Raw genomic sequence first — 20,523 nt, forward strand, 5'->3', positions numbered from 1 at the left:
ATTGTATTAAACGAAAAATTGTAAGATTACTTTAAATACAATTGTTGGAATAAATCTATAGTATTGTCGCACATATGCTTGAAAATAACAAGAGCAAACAAGATCTCTTATTAGTATTTAGTTAAGCAAGTAAATAGTAAGACCGATTGGATTATTATAGAAATGGAAATTTGCAGAAGTAAACGCTTCCTAATGGATATTCAATGGGGAGGGGGCATTGGATCATTCAAAAATCGTAAAGTTTAGCTTTAACTTGTAATTAGTGTAAACAGATTAAAATATGTACTTTCTCTAGTGTCTAATGATAATAGCTCTGTTGGCGAAATGTGTTCGTTTTCTTAAAGCCCCTGCCTAAATCCGCCTCTGGGTCTCCTACAGTTTGAACTTCATCCAACCTTTTTTTGGCTAGTCCTCAGACAAGGAAAGAGAGGGCTAGTCCCTAACTTGATTTTTAGGTAAATTATTGAAAAGACCTCTAATATTTATTTGAATAGCTTATGAAACTTGACCTGCAAACTTGTTTTTTAAGCATCGGGGTGGCGACATTATTATATACCTACTCCTGGTTCTAAAGAGCTTTATATTAAAATTATATAGAAACAACAAATTTAATATTTCTTGTTTAACCTTCTTTTTCTTAGACATATTGATGGAAAGACCTTTTTCTTAGAATTGGGGAGTTTTATAATTTAAATTCCATGTAATGTATATACATACCTTACACAGTATTTTTTCTTATTATTGTAGTTTGATCGCCTGTGATTTTAAAAGCCAGATCATTCCTATATCACTGTCTTTGTTCAAGACATTTTTCATTAAAAACAACTGTTGTGTAACAATGTCAATGCGGACGATGATGTTTGGTCCAGACCCCTGAATTAATGAGGGGTCATTTTTGTTGGTCAATTTTTCTTCTGAAATTATTTAATTACTCTGGTGAGGGTCACACAAAATGATTGTTTCGTTTCTAGTTGTATCCAAGTGGTTTGTTTTTACTTTTAAAAGAATGATTCGTAGACTTGTTAAATATAGGGCAATTTATTCTTTATGTTGTTATCAATATTTTGCCTTGTTATATCATTTAAGTGATAGTTGTGTTTAAATTTATGATCACTGTGTTAAAATGATGATTTAGTTTCTTAGCGATAAGAGTACATTTTATCGTTTTTTTTTTGTAGAAAAATGTCATCGGAGATTTAGAGCAATATTTGGATACGTGACACTAAGGAGAGACAAGAAACGAGTGCATGATTGGCTGTGTTGCTGTTCGATAATTAGAGGAAAATGTTCAAATTTTGGAAAGTAGGAGAGTGAAGTTGGTGTTAGAAGGCGGCCTTGTTGCCAATTCCGAACCGGGGTGCTGCTCGTTGAACGGTTGGAAAGCGCGAATTCTGCGCTAAATTTTGTGGAAAGGGTGCCTTTTTAACGTACACAAAGTTGTTCTTCAGAATTTTGATAAAGTTAGTTTTGTTCGTCAAATTGCTTTAAAATGACATTGCACTTAGAGATTTAGGTTGCTGATACGAAGTAATGGAAAGGTGCTCTTCTGAAGAACGCGGAATTATTGGAACACTTAATTGTGTGATCTCCCGTCCTTGGGCGTGGCAGACATTCCTTTGGAGGGTTTACCACAACAAACCACAAGATTTACAAGACGACGTTAAAGAAAAAAGTCAGACGTTTCTCGAAAAAAATCCAAAGTATACCATAAAATGAGCCCAAATGTGTATAAACTAATAGGACCAATTCATTTTCTTCAACTTACTGTTATAAATTTTACAATTTTACACAGAGCCCAATTTTTTCATCTAACAAAATGGCAAAATGGCAAACAATTCTCTAGATGGAGAATGCCGAAAATCAGAGCGAGCCACCTTGTAGTGTAAAAATGCGTATTATTAGCATAATTTCGGATTAAGCATCGGAAATGGTGACCTGAATATTCTGGGCATATAGTAACTCAAGTTATTTCATAAGATCTGGAAATTTTTTTGTCTCAAATGGGCACGGAATAAGAAAAATTAGTTGAATTGCCATTTTCAATGTTACATTATCATTGTAAATTTAGTCGGCAATTGTTTAATTCAATTAGTTCTATTTCTTGTATTTAGTTTGTATTTAAAAAGCATAAATAAGGCAACATTAATCGTTTAGTTAAGTTAGTAAAAAGTTAATATCGGACAAAAAATAATTGGTTTTGCGATAAGCAATGCCACGTGCGAGATAAGTAACGCCTATGTCGATGAATTCGGGCAACGGTGCGGAATTTCGAGTGTCGTAGGGGTACAATGATGTTGAATTTATTACTGGATGTCTTATCATCCGAGCAGTAATAAATTTAAGTGTTTTTTTCTCTTCGAGCCTCTGTGTGAGTGTTTTGCCGATCATCGCATATTTTTGTCCAAACCAGTTTGTTTGCATTATTACTCACTGAACGGTGAGTATTTTTTGAGATCTTAAATTGTTTTTTCCAAACCGTTTTGTAAACAAGGTGTTTTGTATCCAAAAGACACTTTCTTTGTAATCCATTTAGTTTAGATGAGGTTAGTTGAGTATTATACGTTTCATTTACAATAGTTCTTTAATTTTCCGCTAGAGACTATATCTCACAGTTTTCTCCTAAGTTTCTCCTAATTTGCTGGACTAATTTTCGTTATTATCTACCTGGATGGTAATTTAGTTAAGTTTTCTTGAATTAATGCCACGTTTATACTTTTATACTTATACCCGATGATTCGTTGTCGATCAAATTTTTGCGTTTGCTAGCGTCAAGTATACGGTTTAAGTATACTATTACCCTAGTGTCAGACGTTAGACATTGCTACCGCAATATTTTTGTGTTGGGCTATTCACCATCTCCCTCATTTGTTTGTTTGTGTTGTTATTAAAACATAATCAACATTAACACTTTGTGTTTCAGTACCTTTCGGGAGGAGTTTTACATTGACTTTCATGTCTTATCAAGAACTATATTAACGATATTTCCGAAAACGGTTAATTTTTTGCGCAATGCGGGTCTACGTAAAGCTAGAACTTTGTGGTAGCCATCAATATACCTAACTTTAACTAGAATTGTTAATTATATTTTTCATTTCTGTAAATGACGGACTAACTTATTTAAAATAAAATAGCAAAGTAATAGAAAGACGTGACGTGCCCTAGTTACCAAATTACTAACGTATCTATTGATTAAGGATCTGATTTATTTATGCCGGAAAACAAACAAAGCTCCGGAAAACATTAATGGATCACCCATACAACCTGTGGGAAAAGCTGTCTCGGTAGAAATCGGTAGAAAATTCTTCCATGAAAAGTATTGCATCTGCGTAAATGTTTGCGATCATGTTTATTGATTTACTTAAATAAAATATGCCATGGAAGTTTTCCGTTTTTGAGCGTAATTGGTCTGTCTAGCGCACGGCCACAATTTTTCCAAACCCATTTACCGGAGTTACTGCCGGTAAATTTTGAGCGAATCCCTCGGCGATGATTATTTACAAAAAATGGTGACAGTCTGGCTGGAACGAAAAGAACATATGTCTCTGGAAAATCTTTATCGTGTAACAGCAAACTTCAATTTTCGCGTAGTTAGAACTCGCGCTCGAAAGTGTTTTATGACCAAAGAAAGCAATAGAAAAAGACTCTACTTTCATTCTATTGCAGAGTGATACAATGTGGCAAATTCGATGCTCTGATTATTCTTGGGAGAGAGTTCGCAAGGAGCAACGAGCTTTTACCAAAGCTCAACCGCTAACAACATTAACAGCTTTCTGCGACGTAGGTGTAGATTAATTACCAATTTATAAGCACCCGTCTGCAATACGCCGTCATAATGAAGAGAAATGGCGCGCGTTGTCTCCGAACAAAATTAAACAAGCGAGATGGGAACATTCACTCCACTATTAAAAATAAAAAATGAACTTTCCACTTCATTAATTTTGAATTTTACAGAATTTTTGCAGTGTAGACAATCTCAAATTCCTGAGGAATATTGTGTAATCAACCATCTTTTTACTTTCAATGCGAAGACAGTAAGGTAATGATTATCCTCCCTCCGTGAGTTATCGTGTTAACAATCCCGGACTAAAAGTGTGATTTCATAAAGAAGCTTTCAACATAAAGGCGTTTGATTATTACCTATTTAAAAAATGTATTAATATCTAGCTAAAAAATACAGAAAATGAACCCTTCGAAAGGGGACTGGCGTAGTCAGAAGAAAGCAAGTCACACCATTCAGGAAATAAATCATTGCGGAAATGCAGGGGTGTGAGGGTTGTGCAGATTTGTTCATCTATGAAAATTAACAAGTTTTTCAAACCTGATGAATCTTAAAAAATAGATAATTCTCTCTCTCTCTCTCTAGCTTGTTCTTCTAATTAAGTTCGATACATTTGCGATTTTGAGATTTTGTCGTTAACGCAAATGTATGAATGTATGATGTCTTGCACTTGGATTTGTCTTGTTAGGGACTGTTCTCAATATTATCTCGAGCACTACACAAGTCCCATTTTGGTGTAGCATACCGTATTGACCTCCACATGGACTTTCTCCGTGCTCGAGTTTTTATGTTAAAACAGTCACGAATTGACAGACAAATGGTTATAAAAAGTTTTGAAGTTCGAAATATTCGCCCACGGAAAATTTGCCCTCGGAAATTTCAAAGTTAATTACACTTTTGATATTACTGAATCTTATTTTGTTAAATTTTGATGAGAAAATTATGTCAACTTCACTCACTTATAACCAACAGCAAAGTTTTTAATTGGTAAGTATTTTACACGGTAATAGGAAAAAACTATAGATAGGATTTTTAAAGTAATTTGGCTATGGGGGCCATGGAGGTCTGAGTTATCAGTTCATTTTGGAAAAGGGGCCAAACAGTTTGGGAATCTCTGATTTAAAAATTATCATCTCATATTAATATTGTACCTGGTAGTCAAAAAGCAACCAGTAATGAGTAAAGTTACACTTAATTTCTTTTAACATATCCAAGTAGTAAGTATAGTGGGAGTGCCAGTATACACAAATCGGACTATACAGGGGGCCCATCATGTGTGGAATATAATACTCTATAATAACGACTGTATACAAAATGTGTATATATAAAAATTGTTTAACATTTTATTTTTCATAATAAGGCAGCATTCAGTTGTTTTTATTTTATAAAAAAATGAGTAACGAAAATCAATTGAATTTTTTAAATAGCAATGTGCCCTTGCATTGGGCTCATGTGATAGAGATTTTTTCTCTTTTGGCTGATGTAACATGTTGGTACCCTTATACAAGAAAATTTAAAAACAATCTCTTTGTTATATACACTATGTCCAAGATAAGGACAGGAATCGTGGATTCTCATACGAGGGCGGGACTTGAGAATTAGTGAATCAGGTTGAAGGAGTGGGATAGAGGCGGTGCATATGTCAACCAATAGGAGACCAGGATTTCTGGAGGGGGCGGTACTTAAAGGGGGTAAAGGCGTGGCCATGGTGACCCCTATACTACTCTATCATGGAATGTCCGAAACCATAGAATATACGACGATGGTCAAATTAGAGAAAAGATGTGCAATTGAAGAACATGCTTTAACGAAAACAAAAAAATAATAATTACTTCCGAACGTAAGCCAAAAAATCTGAAATTTGCCGATTTCTTTTTTATTTTTTCTGATGTTATTTAAACAGATACAACAAAATGAAAAACACTTTCTCATTGCAATTTTTTGAGCTCTACAAGTTAAAATCATTTTTTTATATGGCCCGTGAAAGAAGTACGTACTGTATTTAGTAGCATTTTTATTACTAATACAACGATGTACCTCCAGAATATTCGCCTACGGCAAAATCAGCCTTGGAAGATTCACCCTCGAAAGATATGGCTGCCGGGAAGTTTCGACACAAACAATTTTTAGATCCACCTATAACATTTTCCTAATTTTTAAACAATTCGCTAATAAAAATGGAGTTTTGCCTATATTTCAGACCAGGGTTAGTTAAGTAGTGTTGCAAACAGCCCTTATGAGAGTTGCCATGGCATCGATAAAAAAATTCCTGAGAGCAAAAATACTGTCGGAAAATTTTCCGTGGATGAATATTCTGGGAGGAAATCCGCATTCGAGTTTTCTTGGGGCCGAAAATTCTGGAAGCAAATTTTTTTTGGAACCAAATCATCATAGACAGAGGATGAATCTTTTGGAGTCGAATTTTCCGATAGAATGATATACCGGGGGCGAATCTTTATGAGAATGAATATTTAGGACGCGAATTTACTAGGATGAGTTATTCGAGACGAATTTATCGCACACAAAATTGGGCAACAAACTAGCAACATACCTCTCCGTGATCAATAAAAAATCAATCTTTAGTTTGAATTATTGATTAAATCTGGTAAATTTCAATTGAAGTAATTCTGTCACTACATTTTAGGATTGTTTTCACTTTATTTTAAATACCATCTTTTATGTCTATATATCAATATTGTACAGCGGTTTAATTTAAAACTCAAAATACCAGGTTGAGTGTCATTTACCTATTATAGAGATATTTGGTTAGCGAATTATCTTTAGAAATAAGCGTCAAAAACACCCTATACTTATCTCTATAATAAGTGAATGATTTGTATGCACACCCCAAAAAAACGAGAAACAGATCAACAGTCTTTAGATCGTTGCTTTCGATTTCCTTTCGTATTTTTTTTTTCAAATCAATTAGTCTACTTTTGTTGTATAATATTAATAACACAATAATAAGTTTATTGTCACTAAATAAATCGATCAAAGTCGATGAAAATTTTCCTTTTACTCTCACGCAAATTGAATTATTGTTTGTCGTTAAGTATTAATCACGATTCCTAGTATTCGAGTTGCTCGACGTGTCCAACGTTAATTTTATTCTCGCAATTTATATGCCGTGTTCCTACCTTCTTCTTTTTGTATCTGATTGCAATTGTAATTAATATTTTTATTTGGATAGTCATTTATTGTCAGTTGTGATGACTGCCGGGACCGCCAACTTCACATGCACCACCTGTGAGGTTCGAGTCCGAAACCGACTACGAGTTGCTCCTGTTTGCAAATTAGGTTGAATTTAAATTTTTTATCGGGTAACATTAGTACATTTTGCAACATTTTGAAGACCGTTTATTATTTTTGTATTAAATTGACAACGATTTTGACCAGACAACTGACTGTAATTTATTATTGTTTCTGTGTTACCCTAATACCCCCTCAACTTCTTTCACCATTTAACCTTATCAAGACCTAGACAAGGCTCTGCAGTCTACCTTAAGGCTCCTCAGTATGTATTCTTCTTGTTTTTAAATTTACCATGAGCCTAAGTTTACTTATGTATTTGACTTTTTGCGCTTTTTTGACTAGTTGTATAAGAGGACCCACTAACTTCGCCGACCCGTATCTACTTTGCCTGAGCTTTCCGTACTTGCGCGTTATAGTGAAGTAGAAAGATGACGGGAACTTTTGAAACAAATGTACAAGATTAAACAAAAGAGGGAGTAAGAATCCTACTTCGGCCATTGTTTTTGAGAATAATTAACACAGTTTTAATGAAAGTTAAAGGGGTGGCAGATATTTGCTTCCTCTGGGTGGAAGGAAGTTAATCTATAGTGTGAGGTTCCTGAGTAAAATTGCGTTCAGGGAGTAAACTTGTTAGTGCTCTCAAAAAAGTAATATAGGCGGCATGCGCTCTTTTTGTGTCAAATTTAAAATGGTAAGATCAAAATTTGAAAATATTCGCTCGGTGAAGAGGTAAGGGGAAATTTAAAAAATTGTCAATTGCAGAATGGTGATACAGAAAAATGTTTATTGCATAAGTTTCTTTATAATGATTGTTAAATAATCTTCCGTTTTGAAAATAAGTATACCGGGTCAGATAAAAAAGTTGTCGGAGCTAAACCTCATTTTTTAAAATGGAAATTTAATGCTAAATCCTCTTTTCAAAATGGAGCACACAAGGGATGATATTAAAAAAAAGATTTGACTGATTAAACAATATTGAAAAAAGATTCAGAAAGTTCAAATGATTAAAAAATATACAACAAAATTTTGAAAAGGTTTTTGAAGTCTCCATCACCAAGGTTAGCTGAAATCATTTTGCTATTCAATTGATATAATGATAATGATAGTTTATATGTATATTTAACGTCGAAGTGATCATGTAATGTAAAGCATGAAACGGAAGATGGTGGTGACAAGATATATATCACGTTCGAATTCTCTCAAATCAGTGAACGCTAAAAATCGAAAGAGTTACATAGAATTAAAAAAAAAAACGAGTAAAACGTTCCTCTTGGACCAATATTGTATTTCTTGAATTTTTGTGTTATATTTTCGAAGAAAGAATTTTTAGAATAAAATATACTGGGTGTCCGATTTAAAAATATGATTACGTGCAACTTTTTTGCCTGACTGCGTATACTTATATTAAAAACAACAGAGTATTCAACAATTTCAACATTTTTATGTATCTCTTTTTCCTGCATCTTTTAAGCGAGCGATTTTTAGGACAATGTGAATCTCAGTGGAATAATTGATCAGGTTTGGGGTAAGTTTTCAAGTGTGTGAGAAAAAAATATGGAGGGTAATAACTTGAGTGTTAGGGGATAAAAGGAATAGAAGAGGGAAACATGGTCAGTAGTACTAATAAAGGGTGATCAAATAAAAGCTTCCGAAAGTTTTTTTGAAATAAAACGCATTAAATTCAATTTAATAATCAAAAATTGTATTTGATACGTAAGTTCGGTTCATGACATTTAATGTTTAAAAATAATTTGTTTGAAATGTTGACCGTGACTGACTCGTAGCTGGTCCATTCTATGGGTCCAATTTTCAAGCGCTCATTCAAGCATTTCGGCCGAAACTACACGTGTTATGTTCGCTTCTAATGCAGGAATAATTTGTGGTTTATCGGCATAAACAAGTGATTTGAGATAACCCCATAAAAAGTAATTTAACGGCGTTTGATCACATGATCTTGGTGGCCAATTCACTGCTCCATTTCTTGATATGATGTTCTCATCAAAAGTTTCTTTTTCTTTCAATAAATCGATGGTTTCGTGTGCTGTATGGCACGTCGCACCATCTTGTTGAAACCATAAGTCGGCTACATAAATATCTTGAATTTTTGGCAACAATTTTTCATTGTGCGTTCAGTTGACGATTATGAGCACCATAAAATGGTCGAAGAGCACGAAAACCATTTCTCACTGAACGCTGATTTTGGAAATAAATTTCACGATTTGTAATCGTTGTTCTGATGTAAGTCTATTCATGGTGAAATGTCAACTAATAATGAACAAAAAACATATGCACATGACAGCTATCTTGATTAAAGTGTTTTAAAATCCCTATTGGAAAAAGTACTTCGTATTTGATCACCCGTTACAAGGAGTACCTATTTGCCATCAGGAAGTACACGTTAAGAATAGACAACTGGGTATCGGCACAAAATTGGTTAATAATCGCTCTTTTTCCGGTAAAAGTATAGTTTCACCTCATCAGGACTCGTACTACAATCGTCAATACAATAAATAATTACTTAAAGTTAAATGTTAACTTTAAATTTTCCAAACCTAACGGTATTGGTAATTGTCTGATCACGTTTGGGACGTTCCGCTCAGTCAATTTGTATTTTAGCGAACCGCATGGGTCGAACTTATTTTATGCGCTCAGATGGTTTGGTCCGTATATGTACGGTGCAACTATTTAGTATGTCAAACAAATTTTTGAGAGCAAGAACTCTTTCCAAAATTAATAAATAAGCTGGTTCGTTTTTTTAGGTCAAACACGTCCATTGTATTTGAAAATCTGGCTATCTGAATAAATTCTACAAAAACATGGATAAAATTATTAACCATCTTCAGAACAGTCATTTGAATTAAAATATGCCACGTGAGTTACTAAACTACGCTAATCCTCCCCTTATCAAGAACCATAAATTCAACAAAGATTAAAGCAACACTTCAGTTTTGAAGCGGTTCAGTTTACGAAACTCCAACCTGAACCGTATAAATATCGGCGTTGATTTTCAAAATCCTATTTATTGATAAAACTTCTTAAGGTTATACCCGATTAGGCCTCTTCTTTTATTACGTTAACTTTGTAATATCAGAAAGAGCGAAAACTTGTTAAAACGGATATTTCCGAATGTCTGGAGGTCGAGCTTTTCCAGTGTGTAAAAAAGAAAGGACGTCCGTTTGTTATTTTGCTTCAAATAATCGGTTTTTCTTCGGTCTATTTAATTCGTGATTCGATTGAATAGGGAATGTCAGACGCAGGCAGTGACATCTGCAATATTAAACGAAGCCATTTCGTGTGGAGTGTCGCTGTAATTACATAATTACTAGTCGAGAGAGATACTATATGAACATAACTTAGGTTTATGTTTCCATCAGTTTAAAGCATAGTTAGTGCAGGGAAGATGATGTAAAAGCAAATGAACATGACACCTAGTTTGCCTTTGTAAAAGTGGGTCCTTTTGAAGCAATGTGACCTGTAAAGATAGCTGAAAGAGGAAAATGTGCGAGAATGAGAGAAGGAGACAAGCACACTAAGTGATATGCGAAAAGATTAGGGGTTGTTATCACAAGCACAAATGTACGACATTATACACGAAAGTCATCCAGTGTTGTGCAAATGTCGGATACACAAGACAGAATTTTACACATAAGTTTACCTCATGGCAATTATTGTTGACACCGCATGGTACATCTGATTTTTTCTGGATTTAAAAAGAAACAATCAATCTATTACAGATACAAACCTTAAAAACTAGAAACGAATGCTACTATCATTCAAATCAGTTAATGAAGGTAAAAAATGATGATTTCAAATTTCAAAGTGAGTTACGTACTTTTCGGTTTCCTTTGGCGAAGCTGAAGGTGGTGGTGTTTTCAAACTTTTAAATGCCTTTAGCCACTTATTTTTCATACTACCCGTCGACACGAGTGACATTTTTCTTTCGCGCGTGGAATCTGAAGACTCCAATTTGTTGAGGAAAAGTTCCTTCTGCAAAGAAAAATGTGTTAAAAGTCATTGTCACCATCGCCCTTACTAAAGATTTATATTTCACTTTGGGCATCTTTGAAGAAAGTGTAAAACATACTAGGTACACAACTGGTGGGCAGGCTAACCTGACAACGGGTAATTTAGCATGATGTCAACAAATAGGTAAAGTCCATTATTGGAAATCAATTCGTGCGTAGTGAAAACGTTTAAAACAATTCCAGAACGATTATAGGTCAGTAATGTCAATTGCAAGATGCTTACCAACTGGCTGCGAAGAGAAAGCCACCCCATTCTCGTACCCGATTTAATTTTTACGCGCTTTTAATTGCGAACGGTTTAAAAATAACACACGTTTATGGAAGCGTGTCACGCACAGACTTTCACTGATCACAGCCGTGGAAAAATTTCAAACAAGTTCGATAACATCGGAATAATAAATGCCCTTATTATCCCTGGAGCAATGCAGCGACCTAACCTACGTCAGAACGGCGCGTTATATTGATAGGGTTGCTATGCTGCGCGGCGGCGATGTGCGCCGGAAAGCTTCCCGTTTAAAAATGAATGAAATTTTCCCGGAGTGAAATGGGAATAAATTTCTGGCTCGTAAGATGTACTGTCTTATGTTGCTTTTTATGGTGCAATTTTGTGCAATAAATGTTTCATGAGAAAATTGTCATTTCTGAAAAAGAGTGCTTCACATGGGTAGATGACGGGCGATTGTAACCTGTGGCTGTAGTTGAATCCAAAAGATCATTAGTTTCTTGTATAAACATACAGCATCTACTTTTGTAATTATTTTGAGTTTCCTTAAATCCGATATAAAATGCAAAAAAATTTTGCTTTCTAAGTTCGTAGATTAGTGGAATTTTTCGAACGGTGTGTTTTCCTCTTAAAAATTCTGTATTTTTCGACATTCCCGGGGCCATTTTCCCTCAACCTTTTAAGTTGAAGAGTATTTTCTTGGGGTTCGCTGCCGAACCCGTCCACTAACTGAAACCATCCTTGAGGATCCCAAAGTGAACTAGTTTTACCTTCTAGAACAGGCGAAGGTTTATTTTCCAATATATTTAATTTATTATTTTATTTTGCCTTTATTTCTGAGTTTCGGGGTTTATTCAAGACTGATATACCCAATCCAGTATATATCGACAAAAATTGATATCCTGATATCCACTACTCCATGTGAATCCGTAAAAGAAAATAGTCGAGAATGTTGTAGCTAATAGTCCGGGAGAAAATTACATGGTAAGTTATTAATGATTAAAATAAGTAAGATTAGTGAAAAATTGGTTTGCAAGAAGTTGTAACTGAGTGCTACATTGGAAAAATCTCCTAAAATCGTAGTGGATGAACTAATGAACTAATTCTGATTCAGTTTGGACTTTCCATGCATTACTATAATGTTGGCTGACAAAATAATAAATAAATTGAGTTTGTTAGTCTTTAAGGATAGCTCGCTTAAGAGAAAAATATGTGCTTCGGTAAAGCTTCTCATGGTGTAAGTGGAGCTCCTAAGGGATTTATATATTTCTTAGCTCATTTCCAGAAAAATACGCTATAGTCAGCACTTTGTCAGTCCGTCCGTCCCAACGGAAAATTCTGGCACGTATTCACTTAAATGCAGCTAACAAACAAACAATGAAAAACCTCTTTTAAAATTACAAACTGGAGTGGTTTGTTGCGCTAGCCCTGAAAGTTTCTTTTTCATTTTTTCAACGTATTGATTTACTATAGAGCATTCGCACCTTAGTATGCAGTATGGGGTCTTATGGACTATATCCCTCCTTTACTAATTTGCGTCATTCTTCAATAACGCTATCCTTATTCCTTACCGCAATGATGCCAAACTTACATATGATTGAATTTAAGCTTTAAAACAAAATATAACGTCAAATCTTCTTGTATTGTCATTACGTGTGTGGTTCGTTTTTGTCTTTCGTATTTAACACATTTTATTGTCTCATTGCTTTAAAAATCGTTCTTTTAAGAACGCCACCATCTCGTACTTTATATACAAGGTAACTTTGAGTGTTCTTGTAGAACCGTTATTTGATTTCATCTTTTTAGAATATCCCATTAAATGGAAGCCGAAGCTGAAGCAGGATCTGCTAACGTGAAACGCCATAAAGGAGAGTGTTTTAGCCGGAAGGAGAAACACCTCATTATCAACGTGCTGAACTATTTCTCGGGAACGATGAACGTTACTGCAGCTGTGAAAGAAGCAAGTAAAGCTTTATGTTGTTCTGAACGGAGCATCTATGCCATTAAAAAGGAAGACGGAAACGAAGGTGTATCAAGCCCGAAAAAACGCAAGCAAAGAAAAGGGAAACAAAGCAATGATCGTCTTCATGTGTATGATGAAAATGTGCAATCAGTTATTCGACGTAAAGTGCATAACTTCTTCATTACAAATATTCCACCAACTATGAACAGCATCTTAGCTTCCGTAAATGATGATAACGATCTACCCAACTTTAAACGCACCACATTATTCAATCTCTTGAAAGATATGGGTTTTGAATTTAAGAAGGTTGGCCGCAAGAGTATCCTTATTGAACGGGATGATATTATACGATGGAGACATAAATACATGCATGTTCGGCATCACTACGACAAAAATAAGCTTGATGTTATTGCACAAGAAAAAGGTTACGAGATTCTCCGTTTACCTCCATACCATTGTGAATTAAATCCCATTGAAATGGTGTGGGCTCAAGTTAAACATCATATCAAAATGAATAACAAAACATTTAAAATAAAGGACATGGAAGAATTAATAAAAATGGGTTATTCACAAGTTACGGTTCAAAATTGGCAACATTATGTCAATCACGTGAAAACTATCGAAGATGGCATGTGGGCAGCAGATTATCTTCAAGATGATGTTGAAGAATTTATAATTCAAGTGTCGCAGTCATCTTCCGATGAATTTCAATTCGATTCCAGTGACTAATATGTATACTGTACATTTGTAAATTTTTGGGGACTTAATAAATACAAGCTGTTCTCGGCCACATTTGACAAACAATTACAACTTGTTATTAATTTACCTTTTTGACTTCTGAGGTTAGGTTAAAAAGTAATAAATAGTGTCTAAACTACCGTTTTACGGTGCAGTAATCGATCCTATAATAAGTTTGGCAAGCATGTACTGTTTCTCCATAAGCCCCATACTGCATACTAAGGTGCGAATGGTCTTTAGTGGTTAACACATAGTATAAACTATTTACTAACTTTCATTTTCTCGATCTTGTTTAGCAAAGCCTAGATCGTTTGGACAGTGTAACGCGAATAGTTACAATGAAATACCGTAGCAATTCACTTAGTAATGAAATTTGATCTGGTCTGTGTCAATTATGACAACTTACACTTTCACTCGTTATTTCAATAACAATCAATTTTACCCTTGTTTACTGGCCACTAAAACTTTCAAGTTTACGGGCGTGGGGTGGAACGAACCCCAGATAGAAAAGACTATACTTGAAAGGTACTCGAGCTCCCAGGCCAAAATATTGAAAGAAAAAAAACTTATAGACATTGAAAGTAGCTGCGGGGTGCGATCCACCCCAGACCTGTAAATTAGGGTTAAGGCTAATATGGATAGCTTATATATTGTTTACTACATTCAGAATAAAATCATCGATCTATCTGAGCAACAAAAATTCTGTGCTATTATTATCCCTCTCTTGTTTTGGGCCCTCAACAGGCATGCGCCCAATTACAGAGTGATTGAGGTGAATGAAATTGACTCATTTGTTTTTTGTTGGAGTTCTGAAATCCCACAGTGATTTTGACTTACGTTTATTTGTTCTATAACAGATGTTAAATTTACATTTTAACAGGTTTGAATGAGTAGACTAAGTGTCACTTTAACGGCAAGGGTAGATAAAGAGAAACAAATAATTGTGCAAAAATGGGACACTGAGCACGATATAAAATGAAGTCTAGACTAGAATACAATATTTTTTCCATGGAAACGACGGGAGAACATAAGCTTGCTATTCTGGACGTCTGACTAAATATAATACTTACAGAATTTTCGAAGTTTTATCATGATTTCTATGGTATCTGCTATAAAATAAAAAAACAAAATAAACCTAAAAAACTTATACTATCCTCTTTACCGGATTTATTTATACCTAAAGGGTTATCAAGGGATTCTGTAGCTCACGTTGCTTTCGGTTAAATTGTCTGTTTCGGATATATTTTTCTAAAAAAGTTTTTTGTGGGTGCTGGCACTTCCCTTTGGCAGTCATGTTGTATTAAATGTACATTTTTGTTTGCCTACTGAAGGAATTCATAACTATAACACTGTATGTATAGTGTATAGCCTGTTGCTTCTTAGAATTGATCTCATTTTTGTATTCGTCTAAAAGTAGGTACCTACACAGTTTCTGTTTGTTGAGGTAGTTTTTGTAAAAATATTTAATTAGAGAGGCAGATTCGAATAATAGAAATGCTGAATTGATCAATTTTGAATTGTATGGCATCGTTTATTATAACTTTGTTAAAAAAAAACTGAAAACGGTTCCCACAACCCTTACCAGTTTTGCTGACCCTTAAGTGAGAATTTTGTTGCTATTGCAATATGAAAAAAAGTAGTAATTTATAGTGGATGCTGAGATGAAGAAGTTGACTCGTACTGAAGCTCCAGCGAAGTCTCGAGTATCGAAATGACGACGTTTAGAAGTTGTTAGAAGTATCGTGTTCAGGGAATTTTCAATCGTTTTTAATAAATTAACAATATTTTCCGAGATGCCGTTAATCAGCAGAATTTCTACGTTAACTCAATTATCTTTTATTATCTTTTCGTCGACAAACTTAATTTGAAGGTTTCTATGTCGAAAACGGGATAGATAATAGATTGACAGGGCTAATATGGGATTTATAATGGATTTACGTATAAAATGAAACGTGAAAGGGGAGACTGCATAATGTGGTTGTGGTTTTTATACAAAGAATTCCATTATTGTTGGTCTGTAAATTAACCAAAGTTATTTATTCGATTTAATTTTGTTTTTATTATAAACGTTTTGTGATTAATTATTATAATGTTCATATTGTTAAACAGAGCACAAGTGCAGGCCAAACGTTGTCGCCACAAAAGTTAAAATATGGATTAATACGCTATCCTTCGACAACAAAAGAAATTTCAATTCCTGAAGAACTAACCAGCTTCAACGATGGTACAAAAGTTTTAATTCTTGATAAAAACTTAAACAGGAAGGAAATAGTAACAACTATTTTACACCAAAAAAGGACAAGAGCTCCGTCAACCAGGAAACAGTTTTTCTGTAACGAAAATGTAAGAAACGCCGAGAAGGGCAAAATATATAAAATTTGAGAACGGAATTACTGTAACGAGTATTTCAGACATCGGGGCGCCATCAAGTCGATAACAGATTAGTCACCGGTGATAAGGAATGAAAGCAGATGTAACGCATTCTTTCTTTGAAGTACAATACCAGAGGTCATCGACGACTACGACTGCAGCAGATAAAAGGTATCAATTATTGTTTCTTAGCTGCATTTTTTATATATCTGAATTAAACTCTAATCGCGTATATCTTTTGTGCACGTTTAAAGAACGTTTACGTCGTATTTTGAATTCGATTATTGGAAATTTGTTTAGGTATTTACCTGGGTATTTATGATTATTAAGTATACGATCTATTCAGAGAGACACTTTGAAATTAATTAGTAGTAGGGTTGGGGTTTAAAAAAAAACGAATGTAAGGATTCGTTATTTTTATTTCAGGGTTTCAATTAATTTTTTTGGAATTATTACTTTTCTCTACAGGTAAGTAACAGAATTTAAATTTCGAACAGAGGCTTATATAAGAATTACATAAACTCTCCAAAACATATTTAAAGAGATATCAGCGAAACAAAAATCGATTGAATTCTGTCCTATTTGTAATCCATTTTCACCTGAGTTATCTGGCGAGTAAAAGAACAAAAATTGACCTACTTCAGCAATATAACAAGACGAAGGAAATTCTAAGAAAAAATACGATTATCCTAACTGTGGAATGTGACTATTAATACGATCCTTAATATGCAGATAGTTTGACGCTGGTACATTTCGTGTATCATATTGGCCTGCGTTACGCCAGGTGTATCTTTTTCCTCCTTTCGCCGATCGGTATTAGAAGGAATGTTTGCCTTTCAGAAAGACGCCCCAAGCGTGATCTCATTACGTATTTCTTTTTATTTTTCCAATTGCGCCACGACTAATTTAAACGAACACTCCTTCATTACTTTTTGTAAAGAGTAAATTTCATACACAAACATTTGATTCCTCCAAAACATCCCGTACTAACTTCAATAACCTTCCTCTCAAAACCGAAAGGAAATTGTATTTCCACTTAAATATTCTTTTTCCTTTACGTTATATTGCTCATTCTTTTTTCTTATACGACATGTAATATCTTTAGAAGTCGGATTTCAGAGAGTTTATTTGAAGCGCAACTTTGAGCATTTTGAGAATGAAGATCAAACAATATTTGCGTTAAAATGCTTTGTGCGGTAATTTTAAAAGTAAAACAAAGCGGAAAATTAACGCGATAACGGAGAAAAGCCAGGTAATCGTGAAATTCAATTTTCCAATCCAATTCCGCATTTTATTTTCTAAATCTCATGTCCAATTCGGGATGATTCAAACAATTTTACTTGAGAGCGACAGGATCACAAATCCCTTCGAGATGTTTCCGCAGATGGAAAATATCGATTTCAATTGTTAGCAACGTAACGATGTTTAATAAGGGTATTTGATCTACGGAGGTGGGTAGCCATAGTCATAATTATCAAACGCTGAACAGATGGTCTTTAAGGACATTGTTTATTCTATCGTAGTCTACAACGTTTTTGTGGTTGGAAATATACCTAGAAGTTGATGGATACAAGTTTAATTTAATTTAATCAGTTAGTCCCTCGACTATTGTCTACCTATTACTCAAACCAGAATTGGAAAATTCGAAAGTACACAAAATAGTCCAGTCAAATTATCATAATACCTTGCATCAGATGTGTCATTTCTATTTTTTTTTTAATTGTTAGGTCAAAAATCCAACTTCTCGACATCCAAAGACCTGTGTGTGCAACGCAGCACTCGAAAATACGCCATTTTTTCTATTATTTTTAAGTTTTGGTTAGTTTTAGTTCTGAAAGGAAAGATTTTAACGCAATTACTGTCGTATAATTTTTTAAACTAGACCAAATTTGTGATAATTCAAGCCCTTAACTGACTCTGTAAGTCTAATAGTTTTGGAGATACAGCGTTTCAAAAATTCGTAAATTCTTCAGTTTAAATCAAATTTGCATTTTTTTCGCATAAAAACCTCATGAACATTTTTATAATTTTGTTCGTTTGAGGGGACTTTGTGGTGAGGAGTCTCCATAAATCCGCACAGAAAGAGCTAGAATGTTGATATCCTCTGGGACCCTAGCATCTCCCATGATAAGAAAGTTGTCATCTCAATCTTCTTCAACAAGATCCACACTACCTGTTGCATGGATTGCGAAATCTGTGAATTTTGCCTGACCTTGTTCGACCATTCAAAAGGGACACCGAATATAGAAGATCTGTGATAGTAGCAGAAGGCCTACCACAACACTATGGTTTGAGTGAATAAGGCATCATATAAACATGGATATTTTTCCACTAAAAGACAAAAATCAATATTTAATTTGCTTTCATTATCCGCAATTTTTAGCACTTCTTCAACAACAAGTTTATTACGACTCACGATTTACGACAATTCATCGTGCATATTTTGTAAGTTTACTTTCTGCGAAGAAAAAACGCAAATTTTGATAAAACTTGTATAACTAATAAATTTACCAATAGTTGAAGCACCGTATCTCGGAAACTATTAGACTTGAGGAGATCGTTAAGGGCTTAAATTGTCAGAAAATTTGTCTAGTTCAAAAAAGTATACGACAATCTTTGCATTAAAATCGGTTCTTCAGGAGCAAAACTTACAAAAACCCAAAAATGGTAAGAAAAATTACATATTTTCAAGTGCTGTGTCGCTTGCACAGGTCTTTCAATGTCGAAAACTTGGATTTTTAACATCCATATTGATCCTAACAATTTAAAAGAAAAATTAGACATGACATATCTGATGCACGGAATGCCCATTTTTTGGTCTAATTTGACTGTACTAAAAATCGGGAATCTTTGAAAATGAAATTATTAACTGCAGCGTCGACCGCGCCGGCCGCGTGTTGCCGCTCCGAGTGATAGTGAAACCGTTCCCGTGAAGACGATTTTCAATTTCCCAGAATGAAAAACAACCGACAAATAAGCCATTGCCTCTTATTGAAGCTGGTGAAATTTTTAATGAGATACCACTTTTGGTGTTGCAATAGGTAGTAGCCTATTGTACCTTATGGATAATCTGCCAGTGATAGATCCTCAATTACTGTAGCAAGACTTAACCCAGTAGAAATTTATCTTCCTAGGTGTCTGCTATCTTCGTATTTCGTATTGAGCGACCTGCGTGTCACAGCGATTTTCAGTGCGCCTATTAGAGGCCGGAAACCCCAAAAACCCATGGGAACGATTGACTATAAAACTGAATCGCAATTTAGATTATTTTTTCAGATTTAGTTACCTTGTATAGGATTTTGAGAACAAGAAGGCAAAAGCTGATTAGGAAAAGGGAGGGATCAGATTCAGAAGTCTTTTTAGCATAAAGTAGTCTGCTGCAAAAACATCGTAACATAGCCTTTTTCTTTTATTAGCCATCAGTCTATTTTCGGCGTTTAACTTGTCTTTATAATTCGATATTCCTCCTTTAGTTTAAGTTAATTTGCTCTCATCATGTATGCCTTTTAGGGGAATTTTTCAAAAGAAACAAATTCCTCTTATGTGATGGTTTTGTCCATCTGTTCCTGTTCCTCGAGAGCGAAAAGAGCTCTATTTAATATGAACCGGTTTACATTTTGGTTTCCGAATACGAGCTGAGTGGCAAAAAATTCCCCTACTGAAAATTGTATCCGATTCTTCGTATCTTGTTTACTTTTCCATTTCACTACTTATTACAGACTGGTATAGACAACGCAGTGCATACGTTTCTCTGAATCTTTCAAAAATTTCCCCTGACCAATTTTCCTTATGAGCTACACTCTGTAATTGTTTTTAGTTTTTAGTTACACGCAAAGTCAAAGAAATGTTTGAGAATACTTTAGATTTGACGATCAGCAAAAACACTCAACCGCGACGTACATGTAGTTCAAGAAAAAATTATTACATGAATTACATAAATAAATGCAAATTAGCTGCAGGTTCTCCAGCTATTGTTTAAATAAATATAAATAATGTAGTATAACGTTTGTTTAGATCTATAAAAGTAACAATATTCTAGAACAAGCACGTCTTGGCTTGCAGATCCAATAGGAAATAATATTCAATGATTCAGTAGGCAATCAGAAGTACTAAACCCTCTATGAGTTACATACAGTGAATAAAGTATAAATAAATAAATAAATAAATATTCATG

The 20,523-nt window shown here is 34.4% G+C and overlaps 1 protein-coding gene across 11 annotated transcripts in view; it reads right to left on the reverse strand.

Moving 5' to 3' along the window:
• The window catches only part of LOC116180168 (SH3 and cysteine-rich domain-containing protein 2-like), a 64,384-nt gene that overhangs the window by 19,147 nt on the left and 24,714 nt on the right, over positions 1–20,523 (reverse strand). For all 11 annotated transcript variants that reach the window (XM_031500035.1, XM_031500033.1, XM_031500030.1 and 8 more), the window contains exons 6-7: positions 10,863–11,017; positions 10,686–10,730 (exon numbers count right to left, since the gene is read on the reverse strand). In XM_031500035.1, coding sequence (XP_031355895.1) covers positions 10,686–10,730; positions 10,863–11,017 — 200 coding nt within the window. The remainder of the gene's footprint in view (positions 1–10,685; positions 10,731–10,862; positions 11,018–20,523) is intronic.

Source organism: Photinus pyralis, unplaced genomic scaffold, assembly GCF_008802855.1.
Source record: "Photinus pyralis isolate 1611_PpyrPB1 unplaced genomic scaffold, Ppyr1.3 Ppyr1.4_LG9, whole genome shotgun sequence".
Lineage (NCBI taxonomy): Eukaryota > Metazoa > Arthropoda > Insecta > Coleoptera > Lampyridae > Photinus > Photinus pyralis.